At 43.7% G+C, this 27123-nt stretch overlaps 1 protein-coding gene across 1 annotated transcript in view; it reads left to right on the top strand.

The window, feature by feature from the left end:
- Positions 1–11835: 11835 nt before the first annotated feature.
- Positions 11836–27123, top strand: part of Ankfn1 (ankyrin repeat and fibronectin type III domain containing 1) — a 135542-nt gene continuing 120254 nt past the window's right edge. Inside the window, exons 1-2 of the mRNA XM_057775958.1 lie at positions 11836–12037; positions 15062–15272. Coding sequence (XP_057631941.1) covers positions 11852–12037; positions 15062–15272 — 397 coding nt within the window. The 5' untranslated portion in view covers positions 11836–11851. The remainder of the gene's footprint in view (positions 12038–15061; positions 15273–27123) is intronic.

Here is a 27123-nt window from a genome sequence, read left to right as displayed (position 1 = left end):
GAGACATAAGTGAAGCCTTCTTGTATGGCTTTCGAGGAAATCTGTTTCGTGTGTTGCATTAGTCTTGTGAAGTGCAGCACTGGGGAGAGAGCCAGGTAGACCCATATGTGGCTGGCACAGAAACAGCATTGGAATCGTCTTCATGAGGCTAAGCCTCATGGGGTCCTCAACTCGCTGTTTGCTGACTACTCTCTCACTCCTGAAAACCCATGCCTAGGCTGAGCAGCCCCGGTATTTGTAAGGGCCCCCATCACGCCTACTAAAGATCTAGGGGAGGGAGGGTATGTAGCTGCCACCTGTGTGCTTCTGGATTCAGGCAGCTGTGGGAGCATGTCACTTGAAGGGGCTCTCGAGTCACAGGTGATAATTCTCTCGCTCCACTAATGTGGTACAGAACTAACTGGCTGCTTTACGGTCCCTTTGTGGACCCTTGAGTGACAGTTGGTTCTGATTCAGTATTGTGTGCTGAGTGATCCCTGCAGATACAATAGGCTAAACACACACTGAAGTCATGACACCCTTTTACTACACACACACACACACACACAAGCTTCAGAAAGCCAGCCTTCCCCCGCTGCAGTCCCGAGAATGTACCTCAATTCTAAGCCAAGCCGTTTCCCTCACCCTCCTCGCCCCATGCATCATTCACGCTTTTATTTTGCATTAGGAGCAGTTTAGTGATCATGGACTTCGGCTCTTGCCTGGAGTGATCCTGTTCGCATTTTATTCTTTGCACAGAATAGGAAGGAGGTTTGCTTGCTTTGCGCAGAAGCTGAGCTACAGGAGAAAGCAGAGCCAATGTGATTTATTGAATGAAAGCACCGGACCCTTACCAGCAACTTGTTCCTCTGCTGCCTCAAACAGCTTAAGCTGGTAAGTCAAATTTATTGTTGTCTTTCTCCATGTATAAATGTGGGGCTTTCTCAGTCGTGGGTGATTTTTTTAAATGTGTTTGTGTTAGTGTGGTTTAAATGATATATTTAGAATAAGTTTAAATTACATATATATTTAAATATATACATATTTTTAAATATCTGAATCTTCCAAAGTTTGCTGCAGGTGGTTCATGGGGAATATAACCAGGCATGCACATAGTGGTCTGCTGTGGTACCTACACTGCCGTGTGGAGCAGCAAGGATGAAGGTGGGGGCGGCCCATGTCTGACAACTGGGCAGTTTCTTTGCAGTCAGCTTAGTCACATGAATTGCTTGCATAACTGATTGCCATTAGCTATTAGAAAAGAATAAATGACTGTCTGGTGGTAGAAAGCATTTTTCGCTCGGGCTCCTGGATACCTCAGAAAATACCTGTTGGATCAGGTAAAGGTGAGCCCTATCATACTGATGATCCAAACTCAGGCACGCTGTTACCTTTGAGCTAGTTTGCAGGGTAGGCATGCAGAGTGTGAGCTCAGAGATCTGTCCATCATGGGTCAGCCTGTCCATCAATCACATGAAGACTGTGATAGTGAAGATTCCTGCCAGAGTATCAGGGTGGACATTCGAGGTCTTGTGTGACCCTCTGTGGCCTCCGTATTCACTGCTATCCTGTAGGTAGGGAGGATTCGAAGTGCGACATTGTAAGCGTCCTGTTGTCTATGCCGGATGTTGATATGCCTGTGGCCACAAGTAGTTCCCTACGCTGCTGGCTTCTGAAAACCCTGGTATTCACTTGCCTTCTCTGTTTCCTAAGTAAGATATAAATGGACTTCTGCAGAGGGGAAAAGGGAATGGAGAAAGCTATTGCTTTCCCTACTGTCTCTTAGCTGGTTTCCTCAGTCTTGTTTGCTTGGATACCCCAAGGCTTTATGGCAGCCTCAATCCATCTCTGGTGAGTGAGTTCAGAGTCCGTATAAATGTCATACATGGGGAGTTTGATGCCTTCGGTGCACTCCCTCTGCTGTAGATCACTGGCCACTCAGCTGAAGCTGTGGCCTCGGGTGCTGACAAAGATGGATGATGTTAGAACAGTGAACAGCAGGATTCTTCAAATACAAACTGGAGTCGGGAGGTCTGAGAGATGGGTGAGGTTCCCCCAAGCCACTCCACGAAAAAGTCATTCTCCCGTGTGACTGTCCCTGTGTCACAATTGATATCACTGGAGATTGAAGAAGACAGAATTGCCTACTGGTTAGACAGCTGGTAAGATGGCAAGAGAGTAGAATGTGTTTACTAGATCAAACACTTTAGGCAATTCCCTTGGGATCCCTGGCTCTCCATATCTCCCCTATTCCCGGCTGTTTCATAGCAGCACAGCCATGAGACGCTGCTTTCAGCTCTGTCCACAGTGCCCTTGTCCACACAGTTCAACCATCAGACACCCATAGAGCGTGCATGGGAGGACTAAGGGCTCTGTGTCCTTTCCCCTGACGGACAGAGAGAGTCTGATAAGAAGCATGGCTGCGTTTTGTGTAAGAGGAGAGAGCCAAAAAGTTCCATTTGAAGAATACAAATAAATAGAGCTTATCTTCAAAAACTATTTTTTTTCAATTAGTAGCAACTGGTGTTCTGTACACATAATTTCCAAAATCTGAAGTCTTAAGTGTTTTAAAGGAAGTATGCAGGTGTTGTATTGAGGGAGGGTAGGTGTGGATCAAACCATGCATAGAACTCACAGCAACTTCCAGTTGTTTGGGTACCAGAGTTAGCAGTGATAAATATACTGTAATGTAAGGAGTTCTAGAAAGCTATTTTGCCCCCCCCCAATAAACTGCCTCACCTCTAGTATTAAGATATATGAAGTTATTTCCTGGAGATTTGATATTTCTGGGTATTTCTGTCTTTTACATTCTCAGAAGGAGTATGTCGTTTTAACCTCAAGGACACCCAGGTGATAGACGATTGTGCTATCAATTATTCTGCTTCCTATTTACCTCACTCTAACCTCCGTGAACTGCCTTTATAGTTGCTCCACTCTTGATCAGAAAAGCAGGCAATCTTTCAATCGTGGTCTTGCCTTCTTTTTCTATGGAATTCCTGACAATACCATCTAGAACAGTGGTCCTCCACCTTCCTAATGCTGCAACCCTTGTATACAGTTCCTCACGTTATGGTGAGTCCCCAACCATGCCGTTATTTTGTTGATACTTCATAACTGTTATTTTGCTACTATTATGAATCGTGATGGAAATATCTGATATGCAACCCCCAAAGGGGTCACGACCCACAGGTTGAGAATTGCTGATCTAGATTCTTTGTAGAGTCACACGGGGAAGACCAGATTACCATCCACTCTGTGAAACTCACACTTTTGGCATAGGTGGGGAATTAATGTTTAATAGGGACACACTATGTTTATCAGAGCATTCTAAAGACGGAGGGTAGAGATGGCTGTGCAACACTGCAAAGCCACTTCATGTCGCAGAAATGGCTTGAATCAATTTTATGCCATTGTGGCAAGTATATCTTGCCACAATAAAGGACTCATCATGAGATAGCCCATTCTGTTTTCTCTTAGATTTCGTGAGTGTACCTGTGTATGCATGCATGTATTTATTCCTTCTTATTTTCACGTATTTGTCTGTGGCCCCCTAAATTTAATTAGGGTTGCCTGGGTGTGCATGGGCGGAAGTTGTATTTAATTGAGCAACAGCAACTTACACGTGTCTACACCAATGAGGAGTATGACTGAACAAGCATTAACCAATATGAATCCCCAGGGAAAGGTGAGGACTTAGAAACCTCTCCTGTCTTCATGATGGGATGTTGAAGGACCACCTGGGGTGGGCAGCCGCTGCTACTGGGAGTCCCTAAGCTCAGCAGCAGGTCATGTACAGAAGAACGCTTTTGCTACCACTCCTTCCAGTCCCCTGGATCTTATAGCGCTACTCATCCGTGATGCAGCCTGGGCCTTGGAGAAAGCAAATGTCCTGGTTAGGGCTGAGAACGTCACAGCCACTCATTCTCAGCACTATCGCCACCCACATCAAGCAGGGGGATCTTCTGACCAAGTCTGAGAGCTAGACTAGTCCATGTGAATACACAAACATTTAGAAGGCAGTTTGATACCATGTCTGCATAGCAAAGGAACATTAACAGGTTGCCTGCTATGTTTTTGGGACCTTCATGGCTATGGGCTTTTGAACAGATTTATAGCCCCAGGCATGCATTCTTCCTGGGTAGTTAGTTGCTTTAAAAATCCAACCAGAAAGCAGTTGGTGATCCCTCCAGTCACCAGCTCTAGGATTTTTTTCAAGACATCCATATTTGCTTGTCCGTTCCTAACATTCTCACGCTTCTTCCTTTTCAATTAACCCTCTGGCCACTACCAAATTCTCCAAGAATGCAAATCTCAACTTTCTAAGAATGTGTGCTTTTACTAATTGTATGTGTGTATTGAGTACAGTGTGAAATCTCTGTGTGCATGATCGGGATAATTGATACATCTATCACATAAGGGTTTCTGGTACTCCCTGCTGTATATAGCTTAATGTATTTGTTCCTTATCATGTGTGCAAGACCCTGGGTGTCTTGGCCCTGCTGCCTATCCAGGCCTCTTTCCTAAGGTCCATGTACAGTAAAGCTGATGGAAGGCACCATTGCACACAACAGAGCCCAGAGGCTTTCCATTCCCCGCTTCCAGAATGTTCTACCAGCCCATTTCTATATTCTTTCCTGTCTTTACATCCTAACCTGGACTCATAGACCTGGAGAATCATTTCTGTTCTTGCTAATTATTTCTCATTCACCATTCAAAACCATTTTCATGAGTCACCTCGTCTGACCCTCTCTTTTCCCAGGGTCACTTCCTGTCACTCTCTTCTGCCATTCAGCTCGCTGTGATATTTCTCTGTCTCAGACTTTTTCAGGGACACATTTAGAGGTGAAGAGCTCAGATACAGATCCACATTGCTCTCATTTGAATTGTAGATCTGCCCTTAACAGAGCCTCAATGTATTGCTACTAAAACAAGGATAACAGTTCTGCCTTCAAATGGCTAAGAGATTTGTATCGTGAAAGTACAGCAACGGGCTAAATGCTTATGTCCCATTAAAATTCAGACAGTGAAATCCTAACCATCCAGCTAACAATTGTCTTACTTAGGGTTTCTATTGCTGTGAAGAGAGGCCATGACCATGGCTACTCTTAAAAAGAAAACATTTCATTGGTGCTAACTTACAGTTTCAAATGTTTAGTCCTTTATTATGGCGGGACACGGCAGTGTACAGGCAGACAGGTGATGGAGAAGGAGCTCAGAGCTCTACATCCACAGGCAGCAGGGGTGTATCTTCCACACTGGTTGTAACTTGAGCACAGGCGACCTCAAAACCCACCCTCACAGTGACACACTTCCTCCAACAAAGCCACACCTCCTAATAGTGCCATTCCCTATGGGGGCCATTGTCTTTCAAACTACCAAGGCAATAAGAAGACCAGGAAGGCAGCGCTCTCCTAGTTGGAATCAGTGTTTCTCTAAGAAGAAAGCTGGCTAGACCCTGCCACTGTAAGGACACAGAAAGAAGGCTGTGTCTATGAACCAAGGAACAGAGACCCTGAATCTGCAGGCATCTTGATCTTGGCTTGCTTCCCCAGCCTCTAGAACTGTGGGAAATAAGTTCCTGTTGTTCATAAGTTACCCAGCCGGTTCGTTAGTTATAGCAGCATGGATGGACTTGCGTGATTCTAAATACGCCCAACTCATGGAAACTTCCATTGAGTATATACTGTCATTCACACACCATGATATTTCCCAGCTGTGTGTTTGTCTCACTGTCTTTCCTTCTAACCTATGAGGACTCTGGGAACACCTAAAGTGACTACTTTAACTTGTGTAGGACTTTCTCTTTGTTTGCACTGAAAGTCTTAGAAACTGGGTTTCTGCAGTCCCAGGAAGGCTGACATTCATAACTGTGAAAGATCGTATCTACTTTCTTATGAGGTCCCAGGATCACACACCAGATACCTAGATTACCAGTTAGGTCAGGAACAACAAGATGGGTCAGTGGGTGAGGGGACCTGCCACCAGTCATGACTATCTGAATTATACCCCCCAGGTCCCACATAGTGGAAGGTGAGAACCAACTTCCAAAAGTTTTCTTCTGACTTCCACATGTATGCTGTGGCATGCGCAAGTGTGCACTGCACGTAGACACGTGCGTACACACACACACACACATGCACACACACACAAGTTTAATTTTAAAAATCAGTGTTCCTCTTGAGTCACAGTTGAGATTTCAAACACACACACACACATAATTTCAAAGGGCACAGAAACCAGAAAGGCAGCTTCCACTGTTACATGTCAATACTGTAATAGATTGGGCCACCCCTTAGCAATCAAAGACACACCTGTCATGTTAGCAGCGGGTGGAGAATGGATGGGGTCAAACTTTCTCTTCATCTGGTGACAGGCAGGTTGAAGTCGGAAGGTTCCCAGTTCACATCACAGTCTAAAGAACACAATTTCCTGAGTCAAATATGTTCCCTTCGCTGAATGTATCTGTCCACCCAGCTGTCAGGAATGACGAGAGCTCCAGTTTCTGATATGTTGTGCCTTGAGACGCCTTGTCATCCAAATGGCTCAAACTGCTTCTAAAGTACAAGGACACTGGAAACTTTCCACAACCAAGCTCATAACTAGGACGAGAAATTGTGACTTTGGAATTGAGGTCAAGCATGGAGAAGCTGCCAGGCAGCCAGACTAAGTCACCTTAGCAATAATAACAAGAGTGGAATTGTTGGAAGCATGGGGTTTTAGAGTTGGAATTCACATCTCGCTACTCTGTTTCCTGGTTGCAAGTTCCTGGATACATTACCTAACCTCTCTGGGACTCAGTTTCCTTGACATGGTGGTACTTGCATCTGTACAGGGTGGTTGCCACGTTTTTCTTCAGTCTGTAAAATCACAGCTTGGTCACAATTGTTCCATTGTTTATTGGGAAATAAAAGTTCATGTCATCAAAGCCAAAGGCAAAAGGGAAGCATACCAGAAACGAAGAAAAGGAAATAGAGCTGGGATTGCACTTAACATACTCAGAGCTTCATGGGAAGAAACCTCGTTTGGGGACTTAGAAAGATTGCTCCGAGGTTAAGAGCACAGGCTTGCTCTTTTAGAGGGCTCATGTTCCATTCCCAGCACCCACTTGGTAGCCCATACTGGCTGTAATTTCAGTTTCAGGGTTTCTGATGCCCTCTTCTGGTCTCTATGGGCATCAGGCATGCACGTGGTGCATATATTCAAATACAGGAGCCTAGGGGGGCTGCCCTCCTTCCAACCAGCACACCACAGCCCACAGGAAATCCCCAGGGCAGTCGGTGAAAGGAAAGAGAGATGAATTATCTATCTGCTGAGGAGTGCCTATCTCATTTCTCATTGGTCTAATTTTCTCAGTTCTAGACAGTATCCATGAATCAGGACTGATGCAACGAAGAGCAAGTGTGGTGAGCACCGCCACCTTAGGAATGATGTTAGGTAGAAGAGCCACAGATGTGTCAGGAAATAGCAGACCCGAGGGCGCGCGGGGGGGGGGGGTGCAGGTACCTATGGAGTCTGAGGAGGCTCCTCTCTGCTACTTGCATTGTAAGATCTTCACTCTTGTGATTCACCTCGGGTCTACGTGTACTCAATTCTCTTTCAGAGGTCTCCAAAATGGAGAAAGATGACGCTGTAGTACTAAGATCTTACAACGGCAGTTTTCGATGAGCCCAACTTGTGGGTCATTTTGTGACTTCCACTTTTAGTGTCTCTTCTAAGAAACATTGTTCTGTCCAAATTCACAAAATCATCTATGTTTTCATTTAGAATATGTATGGTCTTAGCACCTACATTGGGATCTGTGGTTTATCAAGGGCTGGGAAGCTGGATAAGCTGGTACAGCCCTTGCTCTAGAAGCATAAGGAACAAAATTTAGATCCCAACAATCCATGTAAATGTGAGGTGAGCTTGGTGGCCCTCCCGCCCCCCCACCCCCACCCCGTAGTTCCAGTACAGGGAAAGCGGTAATGGGGGAATCCCTGGAGCCAACTGGTTAACTAGACTAGCCAGAACCTCAAGTTCTGTGTTCAAGTAGGAATTCCTGCTCTACCCAATAGTGATAGAGAAAGAATCCGCAATCAGCCTCAGGCCTGCACAAACACACATGAACCCACACACATGTAAACACACATACACACCAACCCCACACAGAGGCGCCTACAATAAAAAAAGATCTATGATTTACTTCCAGATAGCTTTTGTACATGGTGTGAAGTAGGGGTCAGAGTTCCTTTCGGTTCTTACAGATGGTTCTCCCGGGGGTTACAGTTCTGGTAAGGGACTGGGTTCCCTACTAGTTACTACAGTACATTTTCCAAAAGCAATTAACCCTGTGCATTCAGATCATTTGTGGGGCCTCAGTTCTACTTTATTCATGATGCTCTCCTTACTCTATTGTTGTTATCTACATGGTGATTCTAAAACTGACCCTGCATGCCTTCACCTCTGTGGTGTTATAGTGAGAGTAATGACCAGGAAATAGAAGCCCTCCAGTTTTCCTTTGTCGGGATTGCTTTGGCCTTTTTATATTCCTTGCTTCTCTCTAAAAGTGTGACGAAATTGCCCTTCAGCTGGTATTTTGATCAGGCCTGCATTTGGTCACTAAGTGTGATGTTGAACGTAGTTTTGTATTAATTACTCTGACCACAGGACCTGACTGAACCGAGAGGCAGAATTGTAGGCTCATAGGTCCTGAGGGCCTCAGTCTGTCACTATGGGAAAGCTCATGGTAGCAGGAGTGTATGGCAGAAGTTTCTTCCTCACAACCGAGAGACAGACAGGACAGGCTTGGCGTAACCTTCACACTTCCACCAGCTAGGCCCCACAGCCTTTCAAAATAGTGCCACTGACTGGGGAACACATGTCCAAAACATGCTCCTTTGTGAACATTTCAAAAGTAAAATTTAACCCAGTTTTTATTCATTCTCTTAGGTTGAAGAAATTCACTTATATTCCTGCGAGTTCTCTTCAACCCCCATTTGTTTCCGTATATTATTAAATCTGGTCATTTTCTTGCATTGATCAAGGTGACCCTGTAGTGCCTCTTCTCCTTAATCTGAGTTGATTTCTTTTGAAACATTGTTTTTGTTTCTGTCGTTGGCCACTCCAGTGCGTTTTTATTTCATTTGTTAGACTTTCCAATTATAGAACTACTTCACAGTCTACCACTTTACTAATGTTCTGACTTAGTGAGATCTCACTTTCAGTTGACTCTTTAGACCTGATTTCCCTGAGCTCTTCAAACACACTTAAGACAGTTGAGGTGTTGTACAATGATGGCAACATTTGCCTGCCTCGAGGGCAATTTTGAATGACCTGTTTATTTTCTTGGCTGTGATCTGAGTTCTGTCTCACAATTTTCTGTTGAAAGGCAGGTGTTTTGATAACAACTAGGAAAACCAGATTTTCCCTTCTCCCCAGCGTTTGTTGTTATTTGGTGACATTTTAGACCTTCAGTCTGTGATAGCAATATTTCTGAACTATACAGTCACTGACATTCCTGCTTGACTCACCAAGTGACAATGGCTGAACAGAGGTATCTTTAAATGTCTAGAATTAGTGAGCCTCCATCCCATGAAGGGGCTCTGGGTATATTAGGGCACACGACTAATAATATTAGCCTTCATTCCCTTCTCGCACAGAGCCTCCCATTCCTAGGCATGAACAGGATCTGCTGGACTCAGTATTATGTCAGAGCTTTTCAAGGCCCTTCATTTCCAAACCATCTCATTCCCGAAGTTCAGAGCAATTTAAAAGACTTGTTTGAAAACGCTGATGTCTGCTAAACAAGCACCACAAAAACAAATACTCTAGAGGAAGAGGCTGATTGCTCTTGGGGGGGTTCAGTCAAGCAAAAATGACAAGCATTCCGAGAGGCTCTCCTAGGGAACTAGCAGGAAGATCAAATAATGATACTTCTAAGGGGGTGGGAATGGGATGGTAGAGGACCACCAACCTTCTGGGCCCTCTCCAGTGGCTGGAGGTCTACATGCTCTTTTGTTTTAATGAGTGTTGATTCTCAAGGCTACCAGAAACTAGGAAAGAGGAGATTGGGGCAAAAGAAATGAGAACAAAGCTTGATATGTTTACTGAATTCAGCTGTCCATCTTAAATAAGCAATCCTGTTTTGCCAAATTTTTCAGTGCTTTTAGATTTATCTTTATTCTACCTTCCAAGAGCTGAACGTCCTACCTTCTATTTCTACTTCATAAGTCACTATAAAAGTCCAAAATGAAATGGCTATATTTGCATTATTTTTATCAAAATAAAAAAACAAAGTACATAAAATTAGACCAAATTTAAAACCTGTAAGAAAGGTGAATAATGATGCTATATCCTGGTGTCCAGTTTTGCATAAAGACTTGGAGTAACTTAATAGTTGCTGCCACTTATTTCCAGGCTAGAGTGAACCAAAAGAGATAACAAGGGTCATGTCTTCATCACTTTAATCTTCATAACTCTTAACCCAATATTATGTTGTCTATTTACATATGATAAATAAGATCATAGAATTTAAATAAGGCACCCAAAGCCACATGTGCTGTAAATAGCAATATCAGGAGTCCATCATGAGTCTATCCAGTTCCAATGCTTGCCCCCTTCCATAAGAGCGAAATGCCAAGAGCATGGTGGGTTGGTGGAGATATTCATATTTATATGGACAGACAACAGAAAATTGCCTTTCTCGTTCTCTCTCATCTGAGCAAATTTAAAGCATGAGGGAAAAAGAAAACACAAAGATAGATGAAAGCTAGAAGAGGGAAAACGCGATGATGAATAGCCTGGAAGAGAGGGACAGCTGGGGAGCACGGGGAGGAAGTCAGAGAGGCAGAGAAAGTCAACCTCCTTTGACAGAAGGGGACAGATGGGAGATGCGCAAGGACAAAGGGGGCCGTGTGGGTAGGTGTCGTCAGTTAGAGGGCAAGTAGATGGAATTCGATCAAACGACAGGAATTTATTTACAGGACTCCTGGGCCTTGTGGGAGCTACAAAAGAATGTAGAGTTAATTTGGGGAAGGTTGATGGTGTGGGCAAGACAGATGGCTGAACTGGGGTGTCAATGCTGAAGGAAAAGTCTAGAGACAGAAGGCAGAAATAAAGAGGTTAGAGCAATCCCCACGTGATAGCCTAGAATCTGGAATTCTGTGGAAAGAAGTGTTAAAGAAAACCATGTAGTCACTATTGAGTCAAAGATAAAGAATCCATAAATTGGAGGGGAAAGAGGATAAATCACCAAACCGTTCTACTGCTTTGAAGACAATCAAAATGTTTTTGTTTGGTCTTGTCTGGTTTGCTTTGGTTTTTAGAGACAGGGTTTCTCTGTGTAACAGCCCTGGCTGTCCTGGTACTCACTCTATAGCCTAGTCTCAAACTCACAGAGATCCACCTGCCTCTGTCTCCTGCCTCCTGCCTGCTGGGCTTAAGGGTGTGCACCACCACTTCCTGCCGCACTTATCCATTCAATAGAGGTCAGCATCTAGAAGGAGGGAAGTTAAAAAATAGTTTCAATTATATATACTCAAGATTACCGCACTGAGATACTTTCCTAACTGAGTAAGAGTCCACAGTTTTTAAGTGTTCATGTGTAAATGGATATTTCATATAATAAATGGGACTGCCATTTCATTCCTGCCACCAGTCAGCTCTGAGGCCCTAGAGAAGCCGCTTCCTTCCCCTGGATTTCCATTTTCTCCTCCACAGCAGGAAGAAGCTGGGGTTGGTGATCTCTGCGGGCCTTCCCAGCTGGAATATCACATTTGGATCTGAGATTTCCAGATGGTTCCTGGAGGTGATAGAATTCTTTGTTGTGTGTAATTGCATTGTGTGTAATCATCATGCATGCTGTTTTCCTCTGCTTAGGAACTGCCGCTCGAAAATGACCCAGCAAATGCAGAGTTTACATCTTTCTCAGTCAAAGAAACACAGCGCTCCGTCGTCTCCCAATGCTGCCAAGCGCCTGTACAGGAACCTCTCGGAGAAGCTGAAGGGCAGCCACTCATCCTTTGATGAGGCCTATTTTAAAACCAGAACGGATCGGCTGAGTCTCAGAAAGACCTCAGTGGTAATGGAACTCTTTGTATTCCATCTCAATTCATTGTTCAACAATTTAATGAGTGCTTCTGTTTTACGCATAAAGTACATCGAGACAGGAACTATACATGCTATATATATGTATGATGTTACATTAAGTTTGGATGAATGGAAGACATTTTCCCCCTTTTTTTCTTAATTTCTTTCCCTAATTATTCTTTTTTTTTTTTTTTGGTTTTTCGAGACAGGGTTTCTCTGTGGCTTTGGAGCCTGTCCTGGAACTAGCTCTGTAGACCAGGCTGGTCTCGAACTCACAGAGATCCGCCTGCCTCTGCCTCCCGAGTGCTGGGATTAAAGGCGTGCGCCACCATCGCCCGGCCCTAATTATTCTTTACTACCAGACCAAATGAAGAAATCTCCAAAATAAGCAGCTTGAGGGGATAGAGGTGTGGACTTGGGGATAGATTGCTTGCCTAGGATGTACAAGCTCCTGGGTTCAATCCTCAGGCCCCCAGCAACACACACACATATACACACACACACACACTCAGTTTGGCAAATATCAAATGTTTCAGATTAAATATACTTCCTGGAAGTACCAGTGCTCATTTAAATAATAGAATTAAAATCATTTATAGGTTTCTGATATATATATTCCACATACATTTCAGAGGCATTCAAAATAGAATCCAGGAATAGAATTCTATTTATTACATAATGGAAAGAATACAGAAAAAGCCAGCAAAAGAAAATAGATGGATAAACAAACATATAAACCAAAACTTTAGGCAAACATACTCCATGAAATATAGCATTACATTCACCTTTGAGTCCCCAGGCAGTCAAAGCGGGAAAGACAATCGGGTGTGACCTCCCATTAGTTGATAACTAAAAGTGTATCAGTCCATCAGGAAAAATGAACATCTTCCGGTTGCTAAACTGTGTGGCCTGTATAGCTGTCATGGCAATTAGGCTATAGCCAGCGGCAGACCGAGTTTATTGCAGATGTTCTCGGTAGTCTTCGGCACTGGCTGTGGGTCAAACAGCAGCCACATATTCACATGATCAACGAGAGCACTTCTATGGGGAGGTAGGAGCTCTATTTGAGATTTAAAGCAGAAGTAAGTCCTGGCCTTCCCAGACAGAAGCAAGTTAGAGTTCAGAGGAGGAAATAACTTAAAGGGACAGTAAATATGGTGGGCAAGAAACTAGAGACACTAATCATAAGCAAATGCACACTGGAGACAGGGCAAGGTTTTGATTTTGAATTCATTTGTTTTCTAATACGGTTTCCTATATCACACCCAGCTTCCGGGAGGGCTTAGCTGGGGTTAGGTTAAGACCTAGGCATCAGATGCCCTTCAGTTTGGCAGACTGCAGAAAAGCCACTTCTCTATTCAGCACAGTGTCTTCCTGCAGGAGAGCAGCATACAGAAATAGTCTTCTCCTCTGGGTCCCTATTGTCAAAACAAATATTTGCATAATCGCCTGCTATTTTCCCCAGGTTCCTATGCTGGGGTATGCGCTCAGCCGAAGCTGACTGGCAAGCCTTGGAGAGGGAAAATCAGTTTTTGAGGAGACTAAAAATAAAGTCTTCCTGCCTATACATGTGATCACCAAAGACCTTCTACATATCAATCAGTTCCCAGCACTAGGTCAAGGCCAACGGCATCCCACTGCCTCTAAAATCAAAGCAATCTTAGACAACACAGAGATAGGCTATGCCTCCATCTTTCCCGTCACAGTCTTTGTGAGAAGTCCTATACACGAAACTTTCCCCAAAGAGTTATATTATCTATACTATTTGTTTTCTACAGATGATTTGTATTTTATAAATATTCAACTGCTGGCCCTCTTGAACTGTTATCCGCTTAGCACTGTAGCCCTCCTGGGAAAACCACTTCAACCTCTCCCTTCAGCTCAAAAGTGCTACGTGTGTAATGGTTGGGGGTCTGGGCTAAGAATCTGTGGGATCATAGTGGCCAGGGTATATATGAATAAGTTTTATTGTGCCTGTGACAAAAACTGCCAGCCTAAGGGAGTAAGGGTTTATGGATTAAAGTCTATGACCACTTGGCAGAGCTTCAGGACAGGAATGTATGGAAGTTCTTCTTCAGTCCTTCCTGGACGGAAGTAGAAAGAAGAGGTATACAGGAAGAGACCAAGGCAAGACAAAAGCCCAGTGGCATGTCCCCAGTGACCTAATTCCTCCAACTTGGTCCCTTTTTCCTTTCACTGCCTCTCAGTAATGCTTCCACATTCTGTATCCATCAATGACTGGACTACAACTCTTGAGATCAAACTGGAGCACATCCTCAACAACAACACCCAGAGGTTTTGTCAAATAATCATCTGAGCATTTCTTAGCTCAGTGAGACCGATGGTAATAATTAACCTTAAATAAAGTAGACTGAAGGATATGGGTATCAGCAGCCTATGGGAGGTGTGGGGAAATGGCAAGCGACGGGGTAGGGTCTGGGCTGGTGACACTAGACTAGCAGTCAAGAGGACGGGCAATAACACCTGAGAGTGAAGAAGGAAGGAAGGAGTCGAGAGAAGCACAGAACATGCACTATCAATACAGAGTAGTCATAATTAAAACCACTCGTCCCCACACTATCGATGCCAGCATTCACCCAGCTGCATTCTGCAGAATGTTACCCCAAAGGTAAAACGAAATACAATAATATTTTACTTTAAATCACATATTAACGCGATTTAAAGGTCCTGAGAGGTGTCACAGAAAATGAAGGAGTACGGACTTAATCCAGCACTAGCAAACGGTATCCCTTCAGCAGCGGACTGGCTCCAGGGAGTTGATTTTTCTCACTGCCCTAGACGGGGCCAGACAGCACAGTACTGTCTGTGTCCTCTCAATTCCTATTAGGAAACATGAAGGAACAGGCCAACAGAGCGCTGACTTTGAGGATCACGTGATAAAGGATAGCTCTGTAATCACCCACTTGTTAGTGTTCCAGTGACCCCCTAGGACAATCTCTAAAGTCCTGAGGTATTGGCTGTAACATTGTACCAACCTGCTTTTCTTCTTCTCCAGAATTTCCAGGGCAACGAAGCTATGTTTGAGGCTGTGGAGCAGCAGGACCTAGACGCCGTGCAGCTCCTCCTTTACCAATACACACCGGAAGAACTAGATCTGAACACACCAAACAGCGAGGGACTGACACCCCTGGATATTGCCATCATGACCAACAATGTACCCATCGCTAGGATTCTTCTGCGGGCAGGGGCCCGAGAAAGTCCACACTGTAAGTAAACCTAAACACAACGGCCCATGTCATCCATCAGACCTTTGCTCTAGGTCACCAAAATAACCACACAGGAATGGTTGATCCTAAAATTCTTTCCATGCTTCCAAAGACTTTCGTGGTTATCAGTCTAAGCACTTGATTGCTCGCTCTTGAAAACACAATAGATGTTACTGAAAGGAAGCCTCTCCAAATGACTTTTCCTAAAAGTTTAAATTCAGGCTTTTATGGCATATGACATCTTCAAATGATATAATACAGATTTAGGAAGCATTTGTAGGAAATGGATGAGCAAGGGTTTGTGTCTCTACATCCACAGTCAATGCGGGGACTTCACTCAGACACTCACAAACACTGAGTGAAGATTGTTCCAGTCTAGGAAAGCAATGACAAACTAGATAAACTCCTTGGTCTCACAGAGCACTTGCACCCTAGTGGAAGAGACTTCCTGTAAGCAAATGAATTGGTAAACTACAACATAAATTCAGATAGTGATAAATGCTATTAAAAATGAGTAGCAAGAGGTTAACAAAGGAAGGGTCAATTTTAAATAGGGTTGGGCAAGAGAACCTTGGCTGATATGGTACAGAATAACTAAGTCCCAGATGATATAAAGCCACTAACCATTAAGTGTGGGGTCTAATCTAGGAAGAATTAACAGTAAGCAGAAGTCTTGAGATGGTCTGAAAGGAAGCTGAAGTACTGGAATAGAGCAAATAAAAGTGGTGGCTGTGATTGAAGTCACAGGGCCTGGTAGTCAGGTGAAGATGTTTTCCTCCTAAGACTGAGACTGATGGGGAGGCAATGGCATGGGCTTGGATTCCATGGTCTGTTTTACTTTGGAGGGTCACTATGATGCTCTGTGACAGATGAACAGAGGAGAAGCAGTTGTAGAGTTGGATCAACCGGTCAAGGGTCCTCTTCAATGCATGGTCCATGGAACAGGTGTCAGTTGATGGGACTAGCATGACAGTAATGGTGACCAGAGACAGATGTAAGACAGTTGATAGACAGATAGTGTAGATAGATGGTAGATAGGTAAAGAAAGACAGACAGGATAGATGATTGATAGATAATAGTCATGATATATGATTGATGAATAATAGAGAGAGGTGATAGAGATGATAGGTTATTGGCAGATTGAAAGAGCACAAATAGAATAAACAGAGACAGAATTCGCACACCACGAAACTCACTCATTAAAAAAAGTAATGTTCTTTAGTAATGCAGAACCAGAAAGCCGTCACCATAATCATTTAAGTACTCCTTTATGCCCCTATAAAAATCCAACACCCTTCACTTTTTACTCTTTGATCTCCTCACCACCCCCAGCCCTAGGAGAAATCAATAGTCATTTTGTGTTATTGCTGTTTTCACCTATTTGCCTCTTCCAGACTTTTCATACAATGGAATCATATGTAATATGAGCAGTTAGGTGCCATTCTGAGTACTTTATAGATACTGACACCTTCAGTCCTCACAGCAGCCTGAAGTCAGAGTTCACAACCCCCTTGGTCCAAACTCTCTGATCCAATGACCACAGTGGCTCAGCGCCTCCGTTTTCCCTGCTCTCTAGAGATTCACTGCTGTTCCACTCACACTGACTGACGTATTTCCAAGAGGTGGCCCCAGAAGACTGAAAGATCAGAGGAAACTCGTACATGATTAGAAGTCACATCTCAGCTGCCAGATTTCATAAACCACTGCCACCCAAAGACTAGGGAACAGAGACAGACACTCGGATCAGAACACTACCTTCAGAAAATCTAAGCTTACCAAGCCCGTGTCAAAGAGCATAAGGAATAGTTGGGGGTAGGGGCTCTTCAGAAGAGCTGCCCGGTCAGAGGGGGAAGCTCCTTCTTAGCAAAATTTGAATATTCAGATGGAAAGTTTTAAAAAATAGAAGAATAAGCTGAGAGAGATCTCTACCACCTTCTGATTCATTTGTAATAATGTCTGTCCTCAAGATTCAGAAAGGAGGGGGGTGGGGAAAGAATTAGAGGGTTTGGACACAGTGTGCAGACTGAGCCCCATTCTGTAAGAACAAGGAGACTATTCATGCAGATGTTACCACTCCTTGTGCCCTGAACGGGATGAAACATTAGTCCTCCTCACCTGAGCCTTTGCAAAGCATGCGTTTCCTCTGTGAACTGTAAGACTCCCGATGTGCCCAAGCCCTTGTGTTTATAGTTAAGCCTCCATAGAAGTGCTGGGGGTGTGGTTCAGTTAGCAGAAGACCTATGTAGCGTATGCAAAGTCCTGGCTTCAATCCTCAGCACCCACCAGATAAACTGAGTGTGGTAGTATATGCCTGTAATCCTGGCACTTGGGAGGTGGGGCTGCAGGGATCAGAAGTGCAAGGTCATCCTTGGCTAGAAAGCAAGTTCAAGGTAACCTGAGCCTTAAGAGTCAGTACTCTCGTACCAACTATCTGGTAAACCAAAACCAAATATGCTAAGGATTCTGGATTTTTCTTGCTTCTACTGGGGTGATGACCATATTGTTATCGCAATGTTGCAAACAGAGGAACAGTAAGTTAAAATAGCTGGGTCTCAGGCCCTAAGTTACCTTGACCACCCAAGAAATCAAAGTGACATCTACAGACTCAAACATATGCAAAACAACAAAAGAAATATTGGCTTAGTATCCATGAGGCTCCTGCATGCTATACTTCTGAGTTTTAACAATCTTTTTGCATGTTGTTAATTCAGTTTTCAAGATGACTTATTTATGATTATGAAAAGGTAAGTGATTGTCTTATTTAGGTTTTCTACTGCCGTGATAAAAAGCCATGGCCAAAAGCAACTTGGGGAAGAAAGAGTTTGTTTCAACTTACAGTTCCACTTCTTAGTCTATTGTTGAGGCAGAAACTCAAGGCAGGAACTGAAGCAAAAGCCATGGAGGAGTGCTACTTCCTGGCTTGTGCCTCATGGCTTACTTGGCCTGCTTTCTTACATATAGCAGCCAGGACCACAAGCCCAGTCACGGTACCACCCACAGTGAGCTGGGTCCTCCCAAATCAACCATCAGTCAGGAAAACGTCCCACAGTCTTGCTCACAGGCCAGTCTGGTGGGAATATTTCTCAGTTGAGGTTCCCTCTCCCCAAATGACTCTAACCTGTATCGAGTTGACATCAAACTAATCAGCATACTGGCCTAAGATCACAGTTTGCAAACAGGTAACAGTGACCCAAGCCCAAGTCCATTGGATGCTAATCCTGAAGATCCTTCTATACCAGCTTACTGTCTTTCTGAATAACCAACATGGAGGGCTGTGGCGAGCAGCTCCTGTATCTTTCCTTCCAAGCTATTTGCTGAGATCCTGTCAACTCTTTGTTCTGTTCTGAGCACTAGGGAGCCATTTGTGTTGGATAAAGGCAGGATAGAAGTACACAGTGTTTGCAGAAATTTTAAATTCACTTTCTAAATCAAGTACAAAAGAAACAGGATTGCTTCTGTCCAGGAGCACGAGCTATCCCAGGAGAAAAGCGGCAGCCTGCTGTCTATATAACCAGAGGCAAACACCTGCTCCAAACTACTCCCAAGCTGAAAAGGCATGACTTAAGAGGAGAAAAATCCCAACAACGTCTTAAAATTCTTCGAATGCTTTGCATATACAAAAATGTTGTTGCTGGCTGAAGGGACAGCACATTCAGTAAAATGTATGGAGGCCTGAATTTAATTCCAAGAACCCACAAAACGAGGCCAGGAACAATACAGCAGCCATGTAGCCTCAGCACTAGGAGGAGGTGCAGACAGACAGGTCCCTGGGGTTCACCGGCAACCAGGCTAGACTTAGGTGATGAGCTCCAAGTCAATGAAACATAATTTCTCAAAACATAAGGTACAAAACACTCAATGAAACCCAGAGTTGACTTCTGCCCCCCCCCCCACATGCAGCAACTACACACTAACTTCACCTACAGACACCCTTACACACACACAAACAGGCACTTATTCAAACACATGCGCTCACGTATAATAAAATCATGCTTTTCTCGACATCACCTCACTTGATCCTCACAACTGACTTGTCAGGTAGGAGGTATTTTTCTCATTTTTTTCTGTGAAGAAACTAGAAAGGGGGAAAGTCAAACCATTTACCTAGTGTGACCAAGCTAATGGGGGAGAGTCAGGATCTGAACCCAGATGTAACTTTCACAATCCCTTACCATCACACAGTGATGCTCAACTCTTTCTCTCCCTTGCTCTACATCTGCTTCTCTAGTGACTACCCACTATTTCACAGCAGACTGCACATCCTCCAATAGAGCTCATTTCCTTCTTCCTCTCCCCCTGGGTCCTCTTCTGCTCAAAACTGGCCCCATGCTCTTTTAGCTTTGCCAACCAAGGATCCCAACATGATTCAGAAGACTTGTATAATTTGCCTTATTTCTTAGCAGGAATCACAACTTGGTTGCCTTCAGTATTTATTTATTTCTAAAGCCGTGGACCCTGAATTGCAGAGCTAAGCGGGTGTTTGTTATGAGCATGAGCATGGACTGACACGCATCCTGTACTTTTCCCCAAGCACAGGGCATGTCCCAGAGGCTGCCAGTCAAAACTGCAGAGGCCCTGACCTAATCAGGAGATGAGTCCACTATTTATTCAGGAATTATTTTCTGTTCCTCCCACTTTTCAGCAAGTGGCACAAAGTAGAGGAGTTCTGTTACCATGGGTTTCAAGACCCCAGTGGATGCTCAAAGCTATGGCTAGCATTGCTTACGTATGTGTGGCTATCACTATGTTTAACTCTATGTATAATCACATACAATGTTTCCCCTGTACATATACAGTGAGAGATTAATGATGACACTAGTAATAAAATGTAACAACTTAATATTATTACCCTCACACTTGGGGGAACACTATTTAAGTAAAATAAATATTATTTTTGAACCCAAGGACCGCAATGTCATGAAAGTCAATCTGATTCCTGGAGATGACGACTTTGATGGCTAACGGGTGGGTACCATGAAAAAAGAGATGGCCCACATTCCAGGTGGTACGAAGGAAGACAGTACTAGATTTGACCGTGCTATCCAGAACAGAGTGCCATTGAAGCCTTAGGAAATGTTTGCTTTGGGGAATTTTCATTGACTATGTTTGGCCCACAGTTGACTGTGAGTAACTGAAGCTATGGAAAGCGAAACTCAGTTATTCTCAGGGGAGCTACTGTAACACCCGTCCTGCTGAGGAAAACATTGGCTGCTGCTGAAGGGACACGGCACATGTTTCCCTGCAGCCTGGAAGAGCCTAGGATACAGGCCAGAGCCCAGAAGGACTGCCACTGGGGACCACCCTAAGCGCACGAACCATAGGACTTTTGCTCTAGGCATTGATAGCTTTCCAATAGCTAAGACTCCCACTCCGTGGAGCAGCTGCTATCTGAGGAAGCCTTACTATCCTTGTATATAAAATCCCCAGCCAAGCTCTCTACCTAACTTGCCATATCCCTACTAATCACAGCCCAACAGTCGTGGAGGCAGGGTTACTGAATCATCAGTAAGAGTCTACCCAATTGGAGGCTGCCGTTAAGTTGGTACCATGAATGCCTGCCAACACCAGTCCTAAAAGCACCAGCTTTTTTGGATTCCCACCATGTTCAGATGTAGTCACACTCATGGATCTTTGCCTCATCTTTTAGTCCCAGTATCACAGACATAATAGATAATCAGAAAGCTTCAGTAGAAACTTTAGTCTTTTGACACCTCCATCTATAGGAGGAAAAGGTATAAATTTCCCAGGAACTTATACTTTGGGGCATTTGGTGGTGGTGGTGGGGGGTACTTCTGCTCCTGTGATTTTCTAGGCACGGTTGCAAAGTTTGATCATCAGTGTACCTGACTCCTTTCCATTTCTCGCTGTCTAATGACGTGGACCAGCAAAACTGTGGGATGCTCCTCAGTGTGGATTTTTCTTCCTCTTCCCTTGCCTGGCTTCTTCCTGTTCCTCCAGAACCCTCCCGACTGCTGCACAGCGAGGCCCTCCCACACCTCTCTGCCTGTGCTGAGCAGAATCTTTCTATTCAGGGACTTTGCACAATACCAGCACAGAGCCGCTGTCACTTGCAGACAGTCCAGCCTCCTGTGCTGCCACCCCGGCACACAGGCTGTGCCTCTCATGTCTGCTGTAGTCAGGAGTCTGCGCTGAGAACGGGGCAGGCTGTGTCTGAGAGGTGTGACTATAAACTAATGAGGTCGGCTTTGTGTAAACAGCCGCAGCAGAAAGTCTGCAAGCCAATGTTAGTCTTTACCAGGGCCCTCCTGGGAGACCCCGCGCTCACGCCAGCAGCACTGCCACTGCTCCAAACACTTTTGGGATTGTCCTCGGAGTCTGTGCATGAGAAAACCAGACTTGTTGATTAGTCACACCTGATTTTTGTTCCAAAACAGCATTGCCCAGCGTCATCCTTCTCCATGATCACCGGACTGGGCCACTCTCAAAGGACAAAGGTTTGCTGCCATCAAGAATATGGGGAAATGAGCCATACATGGATCTCTTGAATGAGATACATACTCTTATCTGCCTCATTAAAAGAGGGGTGTAAATCCTCACCCTGACTTACAAGTCTGCTCTTCAAAGCTTGCCTCCTCCAATATGTCCCCCTTCTGTCCCTTGTTGCATGCCACACTATCTTGCCACAAGGACTTTGCTTTGTCCACTCTACTTGAGGCGCTTGAAGACTTTGAATCTTGATCACTACATGTTCAACATCTGAATATCCATAGTTCCATATGAAGACAAAGATTTTCCCAAGTATGGAGTGACTTGACCCTAGTTTATGTTTCTAAATAATGACTATCAAGTGGCGTGGGTCTCAGTTTCAATCACCCGCTCTTCAACAATGACTGCTTCTTTCTCTTAATTTCCAAATAGCTGATTGACAGGCAAAATGTGATTATCTTCAAAGCATAAGAGTTGGATATTTGTACGCACTGAAGAATAATTACCATAATCAAATTAATTAGCACACTCGACATCTTCATGTTGTACGTGAGATCCCCAGAGCTTGTTAAGCTTCTAACTGAAAGTTTACAGCCTTTGATACACCTCTCCCAGCTTCCGGTGCCTGGCAACCCGCCTTCTATTCTCTGGTTCTGTGATTTGGACGTTTAAAGGCTCACATATACATGTAATCGTGCACTTGGTCTTTCTGTGTTCTGGCCTCTCTAGGCTCATCCACATTATTGCAGATGGCAGGATTCCCTTCCCTTCAGAGTCAGCTTTCGCTTTGAGTTTTTGATATACCCCACATAGAATAAGCTCTCTCTGGCAAAGCCTAAAGCATTACAGATAACGTTTAACAATGTCTTTGACTGCCGTTAACAATGCCTTTGTGTACATAGGCTCCTATTTGGTATTCCCAACATTCCCATTGCTATCACTCCAGAAGGAATCCATACTTCTCCCCATTCCACACACACTCGCCATCACACAGTGAAAGATAGCTACTGGAGATGGTACTTTTAGGTCAAATCCTCAGCACTAAAAATCAAATTTGTGGACTGAAGGAGTCCTGGTTTCAAATTCCACATCTGAAACTTTGTAAGAAAAATCTTTAGCCTCTTTATGCCTCAGTTTCTTTATCTGTTAGATGGATATAATCTTAAGTTAGTTATTATCTATATCACTAGGTATTAAATCACCCCAAACTTAGCAAATAATGACATTTATCTAAGTATCTATGGGTTAGACATGTGGGGCTGGATTTATCTGAAATGGATGTTCAGGGCATCCATATAACGGCTATCACCTTGCAGTTGAATGGAGTTATAGGATCTGTCCCATTGCTCACTCAAGGCCACAGCTGGCAAGAGCTCTGCATCCCTGGCTACATGGGCTCTCCACGTAACAAGTTGATGACATCACAGTAGACTTGCCTAAGTGATAAGGTGCTAGAAGATGAGAGAGATCAACCAAGGCAGAAACAAATGTCCTTTGCCACCTAATCTCAGCTGCGACATGATATCGTGACCACCCCTGCATAGCATGTGTGTGGAGAAACATCTGGAGAGGACAGAGGTAGATGGATGCTCCTGGAAGACTGGCTGCTACACTGTCAATGTAGGACAGTGGGGCAGTTATGAATGCGGTGGACTAGTACCCTTCAAGTCCTTCGCTCGTGCCCTGGCATGATATAAACACCCCCTGACCTCCCAAAACTGACATTCAATATAATTCTAAAAAAAAAAAAAAATCCAGGAGCTTCTGGAAAAGAATTTAAATGTTTACCATCTGCTACATAGTTTCTGTGGTAAAATAGACAGAACCAGCACTGAAGATTGTGTGTGCTGGTACCCCCAATGCCACACACTTTTTGAAGACTGTAGAACTGTTCTATGAACTACACTGTGCAACACAGAAGCTATTATCCATGTGTCCCTCACAATCTCTTAAAATATGGACCAGAATGGAGAGCTCCAGAATGACCCTACACTCTACAGCCCACCGACTGCTAACAAGGATGCCAAGAATCTAACTACAAGGGGAAAAGAGTGACCTCCCTAGCAGGTGGTGTGGATACCCCCAAACATGAAAATGAAATCAGGCCCCTACTCCACACCATATATAGACCAGCACAAAAAATGTATTAAAGTCCTAAGTATGAGACTAAACTACAAAGTTGCAAATAAAAACAAAGGGGGGAAATTCCGTGATGCTGGTCTGGACAACGACTTTTTGGATTTGACCCCAAAATCACGAGTAAGAACAAAAATCGGTAACATCAAACTGAAAAGCCAATGGATACTAATGAAACTCGGAGAAGAAACAAGCAGAGATGGAAGATATCTATAAACATACATCTAACGAGGGAGTCAATGCCCAAAATACAGAAGGAAATCAAATGAAAACTCAGCTAAGAAATGGGCAAGACTCCTGAGCAGACAAACTCAAAAGAAGATGTACAATGACCAACAGCACTGTGGAGAAGTACTCAACACCACCAGCCTTAGAGAGATGCAAGTCAAAAGACACAGCAAGATATAATTTTACACTTGTCAGAACTGCTTTTCTGAAAAGACAAAATGTAAGTGCCGGTGAAGATGTGAGAAGGGAACCTTTTATGCTGTTTGGTGCGGATGGAAATTGGTCAAAAAAAAATGGAAAATATATGGCATTTCCTCTAACAACTATAAATAGGTCTAAGGATGTGGCCCACTGGCAGAGCACATGCTTAGCATATGTGATGTCCTGGGTTTGTTACTAAAGCACTAAAAATAGTATTATCATATGATCCAACAACCCCACTTCTGGGTGTTTACCCCAAAGATCTGGAATGTTTGTCAAACAGGCATCCATACTCCCATAGCCACTGCAGCGCCATTTGCAGCAGCCAAGTTATGGAAGGAACCTGGGTGTCCTTCAGCAGCTAGGCTGAGGAGGGAAATGTGGCATGGGCACACAACGAAATGACACTTTGCCTCGATGGGAAAGGAAATTCTGCCCTTTGTGACCACATGGAGGCAATCGGAGAGCCTTATCCTAAGTCAGGCTCAGAAAAGACAAATGCCATCTGATCTGATTTGTGCAGGAAACCCCAAAACACAGACTCACAGAAACAGAGAAGAAAAATGGGGGTTGCAGAGGCTGGATGGAGCGGCATGGGGAGATAATAGCCAAAGGACAGAACATCTCAGTTCAAAAGAAGACTGCATTTTCAATCCACCTCTCATATTATACACTTACATTTTCCTAAGCCAGTACACTTTAAATGTCATCATCACCGAAAGTAAAGCTCTCAAGTGTATGCTTTAATGAGCTTAATCTCACGATTTTACGTTGTATTAATAAATTACCGACCCACCTCATACCCTATTCATGTAAACACTTAAAGTTTCCAGTTTACAATAAAACAATATTTATTATTAAAAATGTATGTATCCCAAAATCAAAAAGCATTAGAAATGTGAAATCTATACTGGTTTTCCAAGGTCTAGTACAAAAACATTTAGTATAAAATGTCTAGTCTTCCACAGGTTATGCGTAGGAACGATAACAGTTTAGACATGTTGAGTTAGCTACACTACATTTTTAAACTCCTCTCACCTGTTTTTAATGTTAATGAGAGATTTTCCTGACGTGGCTTGGACTCTATAGCTGTAGACAGTGTGAAGAGCATCCTCAGAAGATGTGGGCATTCCACTCAAACCTGATCTGAACTCCCTAAGCAACCTGGCAAAAACGTGGAGCGTTTGTTTCCTCCCCTTGAATTGAGTGAGCCCTGGCTGGGAGGGCGCCCTCTCCCTTATGAAAGATGCCTCCTTAAGGCTTCACCAGCTACCTGGCATGTGTAACAGAGGCTCTGAAGAGCCCCTGCCAAGATGTGATGGCCCTAAGAGAAGAAAGGCCTGCCGCAATTAAAATGAGACATCTCTGGGTCTCTGCAACCTTTGCAACTGGACTCTTAAAGATGTCACAGCTGGAGCCCCAAGAGAAGCTAAAGTGGACTTTGAGTTCTGGATCTCAACAAGCCAAGCAGATTGGACCTGAATACCAAGTCTCTCGATGGTAAGGGTTTCTTTAATGTCAAAGGTTTAATCACTAAAATGCTTGTGCCTTACTTCTCTTGGCATTACTACCTTAAACCAAGTTCGCTGCAGAATTGTTGGATGGTTGTCACTTATGATCAACAAAGATAAATCTTGTGAACTGCCTTTCTTCATTGCCCAGAGGATATTGGCTCTCAGTGCAAAGTTTATATCAAAGTGACCCTGCTTTCTCCTTTGAAATAACAGATAGCATCTACTTTGACATCATTTCTGAGTGTGTTATGTTTCTAAAAAGTAGCTGGAATGGACATTTTTTAAAAGATTTGGATCAAGAGTTATTTTTTTTGGTAGAAAAAGACCAAGCTATTACATAAGACCAAATTTGGGTTTATTTTTTTTTGTGTGTATGTGCTTCTAAAAATCAATAGGAGTGATATTAATAAAAACCTGTGTGGAGATTATCACTAACTTAGCATGGTTTGTGAAGTGGGCACTACTGTTATGCCAGTTTTCAGGTAAGAGCCTGTGTTCAACATGGCAGAGTGACTGGCTAAAACTATGCACCTTTTTTTATGAAAAAAAAAAAAAAAAAAACAACTAAAAGTACATTTGACTTGATAAACAGTTTCAGGTATATACACAATGAGACAAAATACAAAACTATTTCAGAAGACAATTTGTTTGATGTGCTTGCATCCAGCACATTACCAAACAAATCAAAGAATTCAGAAGCCAAGACGTGTGTTGACCTTTTCTTCTACTGAGGGTGCAGCTCCCCAACATCTGGCCATTGATCATCAGCCACAGCAGTAAGCACACAGCCAGAGCTAAGGCTGAGGAACCAAATTTACTCACAATAACTAAGGCCACCATGTAGGCAAAAAAGGTGACCCGTGCATATTTGTGGTGGCTGAGATCTGGGAATGCAATTAGAAGATGTGGGACCGTGTCAGTTGCAAGAGAGGCGGTCAGATGTGGAGTGGGGGAGCAACAGTGATGCGTGGGCAAGTGCTCACGTGACTGTCCATCATGTTTTGTTTGAAAATGTGCGGTATGTCAAAATGTCCCGCAACCAAAGAATGGATTAAAAAAATGAACATCTAAACAGTGGAGTATTATTCAGCTGTTATAAAAAAAAATGCCTGGAATGAGGAAGAAAAAAATCATCCTGAGTGAGGTAACTCAGACCCAGAAAGACAAACATGGCGTGGACTCACTTCTAGGTGAATATTAGCTACAAAGTAAAGATAATCATGCTACAACCCACAGGCCCAGAAAGGCTAAGAAGCAAGGACACACGGATCTTTCTGGGACCGTACATCTTTTAAGGATACTGCATGATGTCTAGGACCCCAAGG

The sequence above is a fragment of the Chionomys nivalis genome, chromosome 7, assembly GCF_950005125.1.
Source record: "Chionomys nivalis chromosome 7, mChiNiv1.1, whole genome shotgun sequence".
NCBI classification, from domain to species: domain Eukaryota; kingdom Metazoa; phylum Chordata; class Mammalia; order Rodentia; family Cricetidae; genus Chionomys; species Chionomys nivalis.
Note: the sequence above shows the minus strand (reverse complement) of the source record. Positions and strands in the feature narration are given on the sequence as shown.